The 14119-nt window shown below is 43.9% G+C and overlaps 1 protein-coding gene across 6 annotated transcripts in view; it reads right to left on the bottom strand.

The window, feature by feature from the left end:
• Positions 1-954: 954 nt before the first annotated feature.
• cib2 (calcium and integrin binding family member 2) overlaps positions 955-14119 on the bottom strand; it is a 145148-nt gene continuing 131983 nt past the window's right edge. For all 6 annotated transcript variants that reach the window (XM_073024882.1, XM_073024879.1, XM_073024884.1 and 3 more), the window contains 2 exons: positions 12627-12822; positions 955-2156 (listed from right to left, as the gene is read on the bottom strand). In XM_073024882.1, coding sequence (XP_072880983.1) covers positions 2135-2156; positions 12627-12822 — 218 coding nt within the window. In that variant the 3' untranslated portion in view covers positions 955-2134. The remainder of the gene's footprint in view (positions 2157-12626; positions 12823-14119) is intronic.

Below are 14119 nucleotides of genomic sequence, written 5' to 3' on the forward strand. Positions count from 1 at the left end.
CATCACTTTCTGAGCAGCTTCTCATAATTCTACAGCTGGACTGTGCTTTGCTGAGTCAGTTGGACTTCAACCACAACCAAAAAAGTGGATCTTTCCTTTTTTTATCTCCTTTTATATCGGCAGGATGACCCAAGGTGCCTTGTGGCTGGTGAAATGTGGGAAATGCCACACAGCAAGCTCCCACAAAGGTCAGTGTGATAACGACCACACTGTGGTCAGTGTGATGAGCTACAGGAATGTTGATTGAAGGATAGATTATGGTCTGCTTCACAACAGTGCTGTCCTCCTGAGAACAGGGAGGCTCTTCTATCTATGGAAAGATCCAGCTCCTTCAGGGCAACATTCCCTCAGTGAGGCCAATCCAGATTACATGCTCAACCCCTGACTCAGAGGCCAGGGTGCTCCTACTGAGCCAAGTTACATAGCTCAGTCTGGTGCCTCTTCAACACTGGCCCCTCAACAGGAGCACTGTCACTCTTGGGTTAAATAAAAACCTGCTGAATCAAAAGATGATATGTCAAATATCCAAATGCCTGCTCTTCAGTTCTCTTCTGATACTAATCTCGCTCTCTTGCATTGAAGTTAGAGGTCAGATTCCACACCACTTGTTTCCATTAGTGAATCACCTTAATTCCTGGGTTACCTGGTGAAGTGTCAGCAAAGGAGACACAATTCTGATGGAACCTTCCAAAACCTTCAGGCACCAACCTGTTTCGCTGATGTCAGGTGATATCCTCACTAGAATAACCAATGTCCAGACCGTCTATCAGTCCACAATCTTCTCAGTTTTTAAGGATTTAATTTGTCACCTGGAGCTCTCAGCAAGCAGACTTCACAGTGGAAGGTGTGCCTTCACAGGAGGATTTTTAGGACATACTGTTGGGTTAACAATGCTGACACAGTGTATGAAACTTTCCAAGAACACAGCTTAAGCATTTGGATTGCTTTCAATTATTTATTTAAGACAACAAGCAATGGGAAAGCATTAGTTTCAAAATACAACCAGAAGTTTTCAACAGGGAAAGACACAGGAAAGGAGATATCAGTACATGTCAATTTCTTACAATCAGTTGCAAGAAAACCGAAAGAAAATCAAAGAGCGTATTCAAACCGAAAACAATAAATGCCAATTGGCGATCCTCAGAGTGAGAAAGAATCCGAACAGTGTATTAACAGAGCCCTTCCACAGACTGTATTACAGCCACATGATTGTCATTGTGCTCCAGTACCTCTCTGATACCGGAATTTTAAAAAAATCGGGGAAGCAGAAGGTTGCATTCATGCATTGTTAATGACTGGGTTTGCGTAGCTGGTGACACAATGGTCTCCAGCCTCTGCTGGACCTGCAGTGTGATGGGTTTTACCAGTAGATCCACCACCCAGTTGAGATCCATCCACTGATGGATCAGAATTGCAAACACAGACCCAGTCACAGCAATAAATCTCAGTGCTCCTGCAACTGGTCCACTGAGGTACCCCACCAAGGCTCTCCACAGGAATAAGGGAGTGGAGATGGGGGAGGGGGCAAGGTTGGGATCATACATATCGTTAATGCTTCTGCAAAGAGAAATCACCAAAAGTGGAGATTTGGAAGAGATTTTGTCAGGTCCATTATTAACAAACAACTTTGAATTAAAATGAATAATTGAAACATCTACAGCAAGCAATTACAAAACAGTGGAGATATAGAAAGGTTTCCTTGCAACCCAGGTAAAGGGCGATGTGCCATTGTCTACTGTGATAGAAAATACAGATAAAGAGGATTTAGCCCTAGGAATCTGGCTGTGCTTCGCTTAGTGAATCACCTTCACTGTCACTGCCATCAGTGGTAAATTCAAGAGAGCTCCTGAAGTTCTAGAGTGTTGCTATCAACATGGAAGTTAATTGTCACTTTTTACAAAGGCTTCAAGCATCCAGTCAGGTAACCTGAATTATTGGCAATCCAGCTTGGCCCCTGCTCAGTCAAACACAAGTAGGAGAGTTCAGCTGCTCTTTCTCTTCAGCTGAGTGGGCTCACATTCCAACCAACTCTGCAATCTGTGCACAACAGTTTGAGAGGTTGCAATGACCGAGGTTTGGCAGCCCCGATCTCACGTGCATCTGCCTCATCGTACGCCAGTCCAATCTCTGCCCTTCAGATCCGAATGTGAAAAGTGCTGGAAAAATAAAAGGCCACAGAATAAGAAGATTGGACTTCACTACAATTCATGTATTAATAAATAGTTTTCACCCCAAATTATAAAGCCATAGAATCATATAGTCACAGCAGACCCTTTGGCTCTACATTCCTGTCTAAACGAATCCCATTTGCACACATTTGGCCCATATCCCTCTCAACCTGTCCTATCTATGTACATATCCAAGTGTGTTTCAAATGTTGTTAATGTATCTGCCTCAACCACTTGCCTTGGCAGCTGATTCCATACAGGGACCATCCTCTAGGTGAAAATGTTGCTGCTCAGATTCCTCTCTCCTCTCACCTTAAACCCATGTCCTCTAGTCCTTGGTTCTCCAGCCCTGGGGAACAGACTGTGTGCATTGCAATTCTTCAAGGGGAAGGGGGTTATCATGTTTGGAATTGCTCTCCTTGTGATCACAAGACACTGTTGGACATTGGTACCGTAATATAGAATGCTGCAGGTCTGGTTCACTGGTTCGTTGGTGGAATAACACCAGGGAGCTGCATAGCCGCCGTCGTAGCGCGGACTAGGCCTCATGCTTTGGTGCCGCATGTTGCAGTCGCCCAGGAGGGGTGACGCACAAGGCGATATGGTGCAGTGTCCAGGCTGGATTGGGGGCAGGCCCCTCCCTTCAGTGCTCTCCTCCAGTGTAGGACTGCATGTGTCTGTGGACTTTTGGGGCTTGTTCTTGTCGACAACTCAGGGACTTAGACTATATTATGTAATTTTGTCTGACTATGTATTTACTGCGATCTTTTCTTTAATTGATTTTTTAATGCATTTTCTACAACTCTACAAAAAAACCCCCAAGAACGAAATAGGAAATTAATACAGTGCAAGATAAACAAACAATGGTAATATAATACAGAATACAATAATTGAAAAAGCACCCAAATTGAAGTCGTGTAAAGTTAGTATCCACACTGCTATCTTATATGTGCTTTGTGCTCTGTATGACTGTTGGTCCTGTGGCCCCAAGTTAACACTGTTTCGTTTGGCTGTATTCATGGGTATTCATGTATGGTTGAATGACAATTAAATTTCAACTTGAACCTGATATTTACAAGGCCTGTTCTAAAAATTACAAAGAATAAAACCTCAGCACTGTTACACTTGATAAGTTTAATGTATCCCCCAAATGCTTATGAAACTTGGTGAAGTTAGGTTTGCAATGCAGCAAGTGCAAGCACAACTCCCTGGAAATACACATCCCACACACACACTGGAAAAATCAAGTATTATAATTATTAGGAATTGAAACCTAGTTCATAGAGTGTGGATATTGCTGACTCCTGAACACAGACTTCAGAGGACAAATGAGGCAATCACACTTGCGAGCCTGGAGACACATACAGCCCAGGATCGCAGGTCTCAGAATAGAGAGGATGTCTTTTTAGAATGGAGATGAGGAGGAATTTCTTTAGCCACAGGGTGGTCAATCTATGGAATTCATTGCCACACAAGGCTGTGGAGGCCAGGTCTATGAGTTTATTTAAGGCAGAGATTGACAGATTCTTGATATGGGGAAAAGGCAGGAAATTGGGGCTGAGAGGGAAAATGGATCAGGCATGATGAAATGGCAGAGCAGACTCAATGGGCCAAATGGACTAATTCTGCTCTGATATCTTGTGGTCTTATGGTTTCCCTCTTTAAAGGGCATTAGTGAATGAGATGGGTGTTAATAGTATCAGTAATGCATACTTATTATTGGCAATAATAGTGATTTAGTCCAATATTATTCAACCACTTGAATTTAAATTCTGTAAATTAATCTTAATTAACTGGAACCTAATATGGAAAAAAGGGGCTGGTTCCCATTTCTATTTTAAATGTTTTCCTCCAGACCTCTTCAAGCATTTGGCAAGCCTCAGAAAGTTGTAAAATCAGTCAGTTCCATCCTGGGTACTAGCCTTCATAGTATCCAAGACATCTTCAAGAAGCGGTGCCTCTGAAAGGTGCTGTCCATTATTACGGACCCCAATCACCCAGGACATGCCCTCTTCTCATTGTTATTGTCAGGAAGGAGGAGCAGAAGCCTAAAGGCACACACTCAGCTTTTCGAGAACAGCTTCTTCCCTTCTGCTATCCGATTTCTGAATGGACATTGAACCCATGAAAGCTACCTCACTTTTTTAATGTTATTTCTTATTTTTGCACTATTTTTAATCTAACTATTTAATAAACATATACATACTTATTGTAATTTATTTACTTATTGTTTTTCCTTCTACAGTATATTATCATGTTTTGCATTGAACTGCTGCTGCTGTTAACAAATTCCACGACACATGCTGGTGATAATAAACCTGATTCTGAGATAAAGTTCCCTCTGTGATATTTGCATACCTACTAATTGCATTCCTCCCATTGGAGAAGCTTCACTGGCATAATACAAGTGGCCTCTCCTGCGTTTTTCTTCACTTCAGCTTAAATGGAACCGTGGCCATCAATATCGACAGTGAAATGGGTCTGCATCTCAATGCCTGTGAGGCTGGCAGACAAGATTCACTCTCCCACCCCAGGCAATACGCAGTGAATGGAGATCTTGAACTCTGAATCAGTGTCTGGAGAGACAAGGGGTGCAAATGTTCTCCCTTTTCCCAGCACATCTGCCACCACCACCTCATACACTGCTGGTTGGTGAAAACGGATAAGGCCCTTCTGTCAAATGTGGTTAAATCAGCTGGTAAAGAAATCTGGCATGTCCCTGTCGATTTTTACCAATTTTTATTGCTGCACATAGAAAGCAACACAGCTCGGTACAGCAACTGCTCCACACAGGACTGCAGGAAACTGCAGAGTTGTGGACACAGCTCAGCACATCACAGGAACCAGCCTCCCCCTCCATCAACTCTGTCTTTACTTCTCGCTGCCTCTGTAAAACAACCAGCTGAATCAAAGATCCCACCCACTCCAGATATCCTCTCTTTCTCCCCTCTCCCATCAGGCAGAAGATATAAAAGCCTGAAAGCACATACCACCAGGCTCAAAGACAGTTTCTGTCCTACTGTTATTAAACCTTTGAATGGACCTCTTGTATAATAAGATGAAATCTATCTTGTTATGATCTTGCATTTTATCATTTACCCACACTGCACTTTTTTAGTCGTTTTCACACTTTATTCTGCTTTATTCTGTTTTACGTTATTCTAGCTCAATACCCTGTGTAATAATTTAATCTGTATAAACAGTATGAAAGACAAGCTTTTTACTGTATCTTCAGCATTCAACATTATCATCCCCTCAAAACTCATCACTAAGCTCTAAGACCCAGGTCTCAAAACCTCTTTGTGCAACTGGATCCTCGATTTCCTCACTTGCAGACCCCAGTTAGTATAGATTGGCAACAACATCTCCTCTACAATCTCCATCAGCATATTTACAAGGAAAGCAGCCTCTATCATCAAGGGCCCTCGCTATTGAGGCCATGCTCTCTTCTCTCTACCATTATTGGGCAGGAGCTACAGAAGTTTTAAGTTCCACAACACCAAGTTCAAAAACTGTTACAGATTACCCTATCAGGCTCCTGAACCAGTGTGGATGACTTCACTCACCCCAACAATGAACTGACTCCATAACCTCACTTTCAAGGACTCTACAACTCATGTTCTCAGTATTATTTATTTACTTTTAAATTTTATCATTAGCACAATGTGTCCCCTTTTGCACATTGGATCTTTGTCAATCTTTGCTATGCATAGTTTCTCATGAATACTACTGTGTTTCTCTGCTTTCTTGTGGATGTCAGCTAGAAAATGAATCTTAGGTAATATGTGTAGCTTCATTAGAAATTTACTTTGAACTTGATACACATGACAATATGAACCAATACCAATATTACAGTTTGGGCTGTGGAAAGAGAGTTCAGTCAGACTGTTATACAGCTGGTGAACCTTACATTACGTGTATACAGAGAGTGCACAGATATGGGGAAAAACACTACAGTAATGCTGACCAGTCCTTGACAGTGGATCTAGTACAAAGCAGTTAGGGGCAGGGACTGGCATCAATTTGTAAAGTGATTTACAAAGCAATCTCCTACAGGAGTAACACACACAAAATGCTGGAGGAACTCAGCAGGCCAGGCAGCATCTATGGAAAAAAGCACAGTCGACAATTCGGGCTGAAACCCTTTGGCAGGATTGGAGAAATAAACCTGAGGAGTAGATTTGAAAGGTGGGGGGAGATGCATCGGAGCAATCCGATGGGCAGACATGAGAGAGGGAAAAGGGGGTGGGGGGAGGCATTACTGGAAGTTTGAGAAATCGACGTTTATGCCATCAGGTTGGAGGTTACCCAAAAGGAGTAAAAGGTGTTGTTCCTCCAACTTAAGGGTGGCCTTATTACGACAGTGGAGGAGGCCATCTGGAATAGGAATAGGAAGTGGAACTAAAATAGGTGGCCACTGCGAGATCCCACTTGTTCTGGCAGACAGAATGCAGGTGCTTAGCGAAGTGGTTTCCCAACTATGTTGTTCTCACAGATATACAGGAGGCCACACAGTATATGACGCCAACAGATTCACAAGTGAAGTGTCACCTCACCTGGAAGGACTGTTTAGGAACTTGAATGGTAGTGAGGGAGGAGGTTTAGGGGCAGGTGCAGCACTTCAGCACTTGTTCCACTTGCAAGGTTAAGTGCCAGGAGGGAGATCATTGGGGAAGGATGAATGGGGGGGCGGGAAGGGAAAGATGTGTTTGGTGCTGGAATCCATTTGGAGATGGCAGAAGTTTCAGAGAATTATGTGCTGAACGTGGAGGCTGGTGGGGTGGTAGGTAAGGACAAGAGGAACCCTATCCTTGGTAGGGTGGCGGGAGGATGGGGTAAGAGCAGATGTATGTGAAACGGAAGAGATGCAGTTGATGGAGGGCATTGATGGCAGAGAAAGTGAAGCCCCTTTCTTTGAAAAAGGAGGGCATCTCCTTGGTTCAGGGATGAACAGCCTCATCCTGAGAGCAGATGCAACGGAGACGGAATAATTGAGAGAAGGGGATGACATTTTTACAAGTAACAGGGCGGGACGATGTATAGTTCAGGTAGCTGTGAGAGTCTGTGGGTTTATAATAGACATCAGTGAATAAGTTGTCTCCGGAGACAGAGACAGTGAGATTGAGAAAGGGAAGGGAGGTGTTGGAAATGGACCAGGTAACTTTGAGGGCAGGGTGGAAGTTGGAGGCAAAACGGATGAAATTGATGAGTTCAGCACGGGTGCAGGAAGCAACACCAATGCAGTCGTCGATGTAGCGTAGGAAAAGTGCGGGACAGTCACCAATGCAAGCTTGGAACAGAGACTGTTGCACGAAGCTGACAAGCAGGCAAACATAGCTGGGACCCGTGCAAGTGTAAAATGGCAACCCCTTTTGTTTGAAGGAAGTGGGAGGAGCCAAAGGAGAAATTATTTAGAGTGAGGACAAGTTCCGCTAGGCGGAGGAGAGTGGTGGTGTAGGGAAACAGGTTGGGCCTAGTGCCCAGAAATAAACAGAGAGCTTTGAGGCCTTCCCAGTGGGGGTGGGGGGTGGAGGTGTATAGGGGATTTGCTGTCCATGGTAAAAATAAGATGATGGGACCAGGAAACCTGGAATCCTTGAAAAATCAAGAGCGTGTGAGGTGTCATGGATGTAGGTGGGAAGGTACTGAATCGGGGGGGGGGGGGGGGGGACAAAACAGAGTTGAAGTATGCAGATACGAGTTCAGTGGGGCAGGAACAAGCTGAAACAATGTCTCTACCTGGACAAGCAGGTTTGTGGATTTTGGGTAGGAGGTAGAAATAGGAGGTGTGGGAACTATGAGGTTGGAGGCTATGGATGGGAGATCCCCAGAATCAATAGGTTGGTGATGGTGTGGGAGACAATGGCCTGGTGTTCTTTAGTGGGGTCCTGTTCAAGGGGTAAGTAAGAGGAGGTGTCTGAGAACTGGCACTGGGCCTTGGCAAGGTAGAGGTCAGTACACCAAACTACTACAGTACCTCCCTTATCCGCGGGTTTGATGGTAAGGTTAGGATTAGTGTGGTGGGAGTGGAGAGCCAAGTGTTTGGAAGTAGGGAGGTTGAAATTGGAGAGGAGTGTTAAAATCTAGATGGTTAATGTCCTATTGGCAGTTGGCAATGAAAAGGTCCAGCAGGCAGAAGACCAGGGTGGGGCGTCCAGGAAGAGGAGGAGGGTGAAGATTGGAGAAGGGGTCATCGGTGTGGGGTGGGGGGTGTCCTTGTCAAAGAAATAGGCTCGTAGATGGAGGCGGCGGAAGAAGAGCTCAGTGGTGTGGTGGGCGCAGAACTCACTGAGGTGTAGGCATAGGGGGACAAAAATGAGGCCCTTATTGAGGACAGAACGTCCTGCCTCAGATAGAATAGTGAAAACCAGACACGGATGAGAATTGGGATCAGAGGGTTGGGGAGGTGGTAATGTCTGAAGAGAAGGGAAGTTTGGGATGTTCAGGGATGGTGGGGTAAGAGAAAGATGGAGTCTTCGAGGACCCAGGAGCTGACAGTGGGACCTGAGGGAGACAGGATTGCAAAGTGGTAGTAGAGGAAGGGGAGATGGTGACAGCACGAGAAGCCCTGGCCTGGATGACAAGGCCGGAGTCATTGAGGTTTGAGGTTGCATAATTGGCACTTTGGAGGTGACTACTCCTACAGGAGTAATATATGCAGTTTTGAGGAGCAGATTAATCAGGGTGTGCCAAGTAATGCTGCTAATGCCAACCTCTGGTAAGGTTTCCAGAGGCTGTCAGTCATAATTTCAGCGTATAAGAGAAATGACTGGGAAGAACTGAGACATCTAAAAAGAGTGAAAACCCCTTATTCTCTGCAGCATCTTCCACTCTAATATCCTGTTAATATTCAGCATCCATTAAAAAAAACAGAATTTGCATTAATAAAGGTGCCTTTTGAATGTATTTTACATAAAGGATAGTTGAGCTGTACAGTAGCTTTAGGAACTAGCCCAGTAACTTAATGAATGCGCCAGCATACCTCACATTTGGACACATTAACATTGCTCAGTTTTGTTCCAGGTTCACCTTGGCATGAGTCATGCATGTGTTGTCATTGTCAGTGAAACACTCCCTTTGAAACATTGTTGGGAACTTAAACTAGGAGTGAACATCATTGAACATCCTGGGACAGCCTTTAATAATACAAATGCTGGATTGTGCCCCTTACTGAATCTCATTCTTCACATGTTCCCACAAGGTTCCAGAGGCCCCACCAATAAGGTGCAGGTACCAGCCTTGCAGCACTCTGATCTCCAAATTTTCCGATCCTGCAGACCATCAAGGGTCCAATTGTGACCAAATGATCCTCTGAGCCCCTAGTGGAAGTCCAATTGTCCAACCTATAACTCCCAACACTCTCTCCTCCCGCCTTGCTCCCAGCTCCAGCCCTGATTTTCTGTGAAGTCTTTGGTCTGAGTGTTAGTGAAAGTGCCCCTGACCCCGGCTCCTTGGTGGTGAGTCCCTGATCTGTCCTTCAGCGATGAGCTCTTGACCTTTGATCTGATCCTCAGTGATAAATCCCCTGATCTGACCTTTGGTGATGAGCACCTGACCACTGACCTGATCTCCTTGGTGATGAGTTCCTGACCCCTAACCTGATCCTCAGTGATGAGTCTCTGGCCCCTGATCTGATCCTCAGTTATAAACCTGTGACCCTTTACTCTTTGTCTAAGCCTTGGTGAAGACTTTGAAACTCATAGTCACTGACTGATGGTCCAGATTTTATCCTCGTTGCACACTCATCTGTACAGTGACCACATATTAGGCACACCTGTATATCAGCTTGTTACTGCAAATTTCTAATCAGCCAATCATGTGGCAGCAACTCAATGCATAAAAGCATGCAAACATGGCCAAGGGGTTCAGTTGTTGTTCAGACCAAACAGCAGAATCGGGAAGAAATGTGATCTAAGTGACTTTGACCACAGAATGATTGTTAGTGCCAGATGGGGTGGTTTGAGTATCTCCAAAATTCCTGAGCTCCTGCAACTTCAAGTCCAACAGTTTCTGGAGTTTACGGAGAGTTGTGTGAAAAACAAAAAAAAATCCAGGTTTCTGTGAGAGAAAATGCCTTGTTAACAAGAGAGGTCAGATGAGAATAGCCAGACTGGTTCAAGCTGACAGGAAGGCGACAGTAACCCAAATAACCACACATTACAACAGTGGTGTGCAGAAGATCATCTGTGAATGAACAACGCTTTGAACCTTAAAGTTCAAAGAAGATCACACGAACATACACACAGTGGCCACTTCTTTAGATGTACCTAATTAAATGGCCACTGTGTATATTCTGATGACATCAGAGGAAACCAATCAGTCCATCGAATTTATGCTAGCTTCTGGAGTTTTCCATCGATCCCATTCCCCCATTTATTGCCCCTTATCTTATACCCTCTCACATACTTGTGAATTTGCTGCTTCTCCCACCATTTTCAACAGCTAATTAACTACCCCGCATGTCTTGTGGAGAAACGTAGAACACCTGGAGAAAGTTGCACAGTCCGAGGGAAGGTGTGAAAGTGGACCAGCCAGTTCCAATCGCAGAGAAGCGCCTGATGGGCGTGAAGGTGGGAGAGCTCTCCCACTGGGATTTCACTTCTAATGGCATCTAATTGTGTAAGGTAAGGGAAACAAGTAGGGTAATTATGGAAACTATGATGATGAAAGAAGAGGAAGTACTAGTGCTTTTAAAGAATATAAAAGTGGATAAGTCTCCAGATCCTGACAGGATATTCCCTAGGACCTTGAGGGAAGTTAGTGTAGAAATAGCAGGGGCTCTGATAGAAATATTTCAAATGTCATTAGAAACGGGGATGGTGCCGGAGGACTGGCGTATTGCTCATGTGGTTCCATTGTTTAAAAAGGGTTCTAAGAGTAAACCTAGTAATTATCGGCCTGTAAGTTTGATGTCATTGGTGGGTAAATTAATGGAAAGTATTCTTAGAGATGGTATATATAATTATCTGGATAGACAGGGTCTGATTAGGAACAGTTAACATGGATTTGTGCGTGGAAGGTCATGTTTGACAAATCTTACTTAATTTTTTGAAGAGGTTACTAGGAAAGTTGACAAGGGTAAAGCAGTGGATGTTGTCTATATGGACTTCAGTAAGGTTAGTTAGGAAGGTTCAATTGTTAGGTATTAATATTGAAATAGTAAAATGGATTCAACAGTGGCTGGATGGGAGATGCCAGACAGTAGTGGTGGATAACTGTTTGTCAGCTTGGAGGCTGGTGACTAGTGGTGTGCCTCAGGGATCTGTACTGGGTCCAATGTTGTTTGTCATATACATTAATGATCTGGATGATGGGGTAGTAAATTGGATTAGTAAGTATGCAGATGGTACTAAGATAGGTGGTATTGTGGATAATGAAGTAGGTTTTCAAAGCTTGCAGAGAGATTTAGGCCAGTTAGAAGAGTGGGCTGAAAGATGGCAGATGGAGTTTAATGCTGATAAGTGTGAGGTGCTAGATTTTGGTAGGAATAATCAAAATAGGACATACATGGTAAATGGTAGGGCATTGAGAAATGCAGTAGAAGAGAGTGATCTAGGAATAATGGTGCATAGTTCCCTGAAGGTGGAATCTCATGTGGATAGGGTGGTGAAGAAAGCTTTTGGTATGCTGGTAGAGGCAGGTTTTGTCATTTAAAAATAAAATTGGATAGGTATATGGACAGGAAAGGAATGGAGGGTTATGGGCTGAGTGCAGGTAGGTGGGACTAGGTGAGTGTAAGTGTCGGCACAGACTAGAAGGGCCGAAATGGCCTGTTTCCGTGCTGTAATTGTTATATGGTTATATGCTGTTCGGGGTGCTTTACGGTGAGACCACAATCGATACTATAACAAGTATGTCAATGTGAAATGAGGTGGATTGCTGGTCTAGCCATGTTGGAGACTGACTACGTTGCACCTGGGAGTACAATCACCTGAAGCATGAACTTTGGACAAAGTACCGCTGAACACTGGGGGAATCACGGATCTTTCCTCTTGCTTTATTTATGGAGCTATTTACCAACATGATTTTGAGTTGTAATCGTGGAAAATAAACTAAGGGCCAGTTGAAAGCAAAAAAAACCTCCACACAGGGCACGCGTAAAATCAGGATTGAACCTGGGCAGTTGGAGCTGAACAGCAGTGACACTAAGTGGTGCTCCACCCTGCTGTCCTGCTTTCTAGGGTGCAGCCACTGAGGTCTTTCTGATGACAAGACCTGAGGAAATGACTGATGCTACAGAGTGGGTCTGTCTGGATTATGGGCCTGAGACTCTAGTGACAAATGTGGGTCAGCGTTCCTGAGGCCAAGGCCTGGGAACCCAGGCTTCATAGAGACTTCTTAAATGCATAACAGAAAGAAGCATGCAAATTCTTGCACTCTTTGAAATTAGTTAATTATGTCTTGATTTCCTGACAAAGGCTCTCCACACCACTAACTCCTTTATTTATTTTGACCTACCTGAGAAAGTCCGGTGCTCTGCCAATCATATTCTCAAAATCCGCAAAATTCAGCTTGCCATCGCCATCCAGGTCAGCCTCTTCAATAACTTTCTCACACACCAGTGTGACCTCCTCAACAGCCAGTTCCTCGCGGGTCAGCTTATTCAGTGTCTTTTCTAGGTCTGATTTGCAGATGTAATTGTCCGTGTTGAAATCTGTCAGAGGAAACCCCAATATATCATAGGTCTAAGCAAACACACAGAAGACAATGGCTGGTAACCAGCCTATCCCACACAATGTCTGCCACAACCTAGCACGCTCCAACAGGCAGATTGTCCTCAGCCAAGACAGAAAACAACATGCAGTACTTCCGATTTCCTCAGACTACTGAACATCACTGAAAATTCCAGGAACAGCCATTTGCACTTTAATTGGTAATTTGCTGATCATATTCCACTTAAAGGGTTGACTGCCCATCTCTAACTATTCCTGAAAATGGAGAGCACCTTGGCTGTTTCAGAGAGCGACCACCTTGCTCAAAGGTTGCTGTCACATCTCGCCTGCACCAAAGGAAGTTGGGGGATCTCAGCCCCTAAAGAACATTATTCAACCTGATGAATTTCATGACAATGAGCACCATTACTGACAGTGGATTTTAATCCAGATTTGTTTAATTACAGATGTCCCCCGCTTTCCGAACATTCGCTTTACACAACTTCGCTTTTACAAAAGACTAACATTAGTAACTGTTTTCGCTAACCGAAAGAGGATTTTCCCTTTTACAAAAAATGACGCCCACTTTAAACTTGTGTTTACCTCAAGAAAGACTACCATGACCGTGAAGCCTTGCGCAGGCAGGTGTGCGCACATGTGTGTATGTGCCGATTTTTTTCTACAAATCACTTTTGGCTCAATCTTCCCGATTCTGGTAAGTGAAACTACACTGTACTTACATTATTTCTACTTTATATAGCTGTGTATTTATCATACCGTTCCTGCTTTTACTATATGTTAGTGTTATTTTAGGTTTTATGTGCTATTTGGTATGATTTGGTAGGTTATTTTTTGAGTCTGGGAACGCTCAAAAATTTTTCCCATATAAATTAATGGTAATTGCTTCTTCACTTTATGCCATTTCGGCTTACGAACCGTTTCATAGGAACGCTCTACCTTCAGATAGCAGGGGAAATCTGTAGTTGAATTTAAATTCCCCAGCTGCCATAATGGATTTGGACTCCCAAAAATGGATCCGGTAATGTAATTTCCATGCTGTTGTGTCCCACATACAACCATAGTGCAGGTGCTGAGATGATGGATAACACTTAACCTTTTTCATTCATTGTAGCATCATGGAGAACTACAATACAGAAAAAGCCCATATGTCCCATCTAGTCTGTGCTGGACTGGTCTGCCAGTCCCAGACCATATCCCTCCATGTTACTCTCATCAATAAACTATCCAAACTTCTCTTAAATGTTACAATAGAACCAGCATTTACCACTTCAGCTAGCA

Source organism: Hemitrygon akajei, chromosome 21 (genome assembly GCF_048418815.1).
Source record: "Hemitrygon akajei chromosome 21, sHemAka1.3, whole genome shotgun sequence".
In the NCBI taxonomy this organism is placed as follows: Eukaryota; Metazoa; Chordata; class Chondrichthyes; order Myliobatiformes; family Dasyatidae; genus Hemitrygon; species Hemitrygon akajei.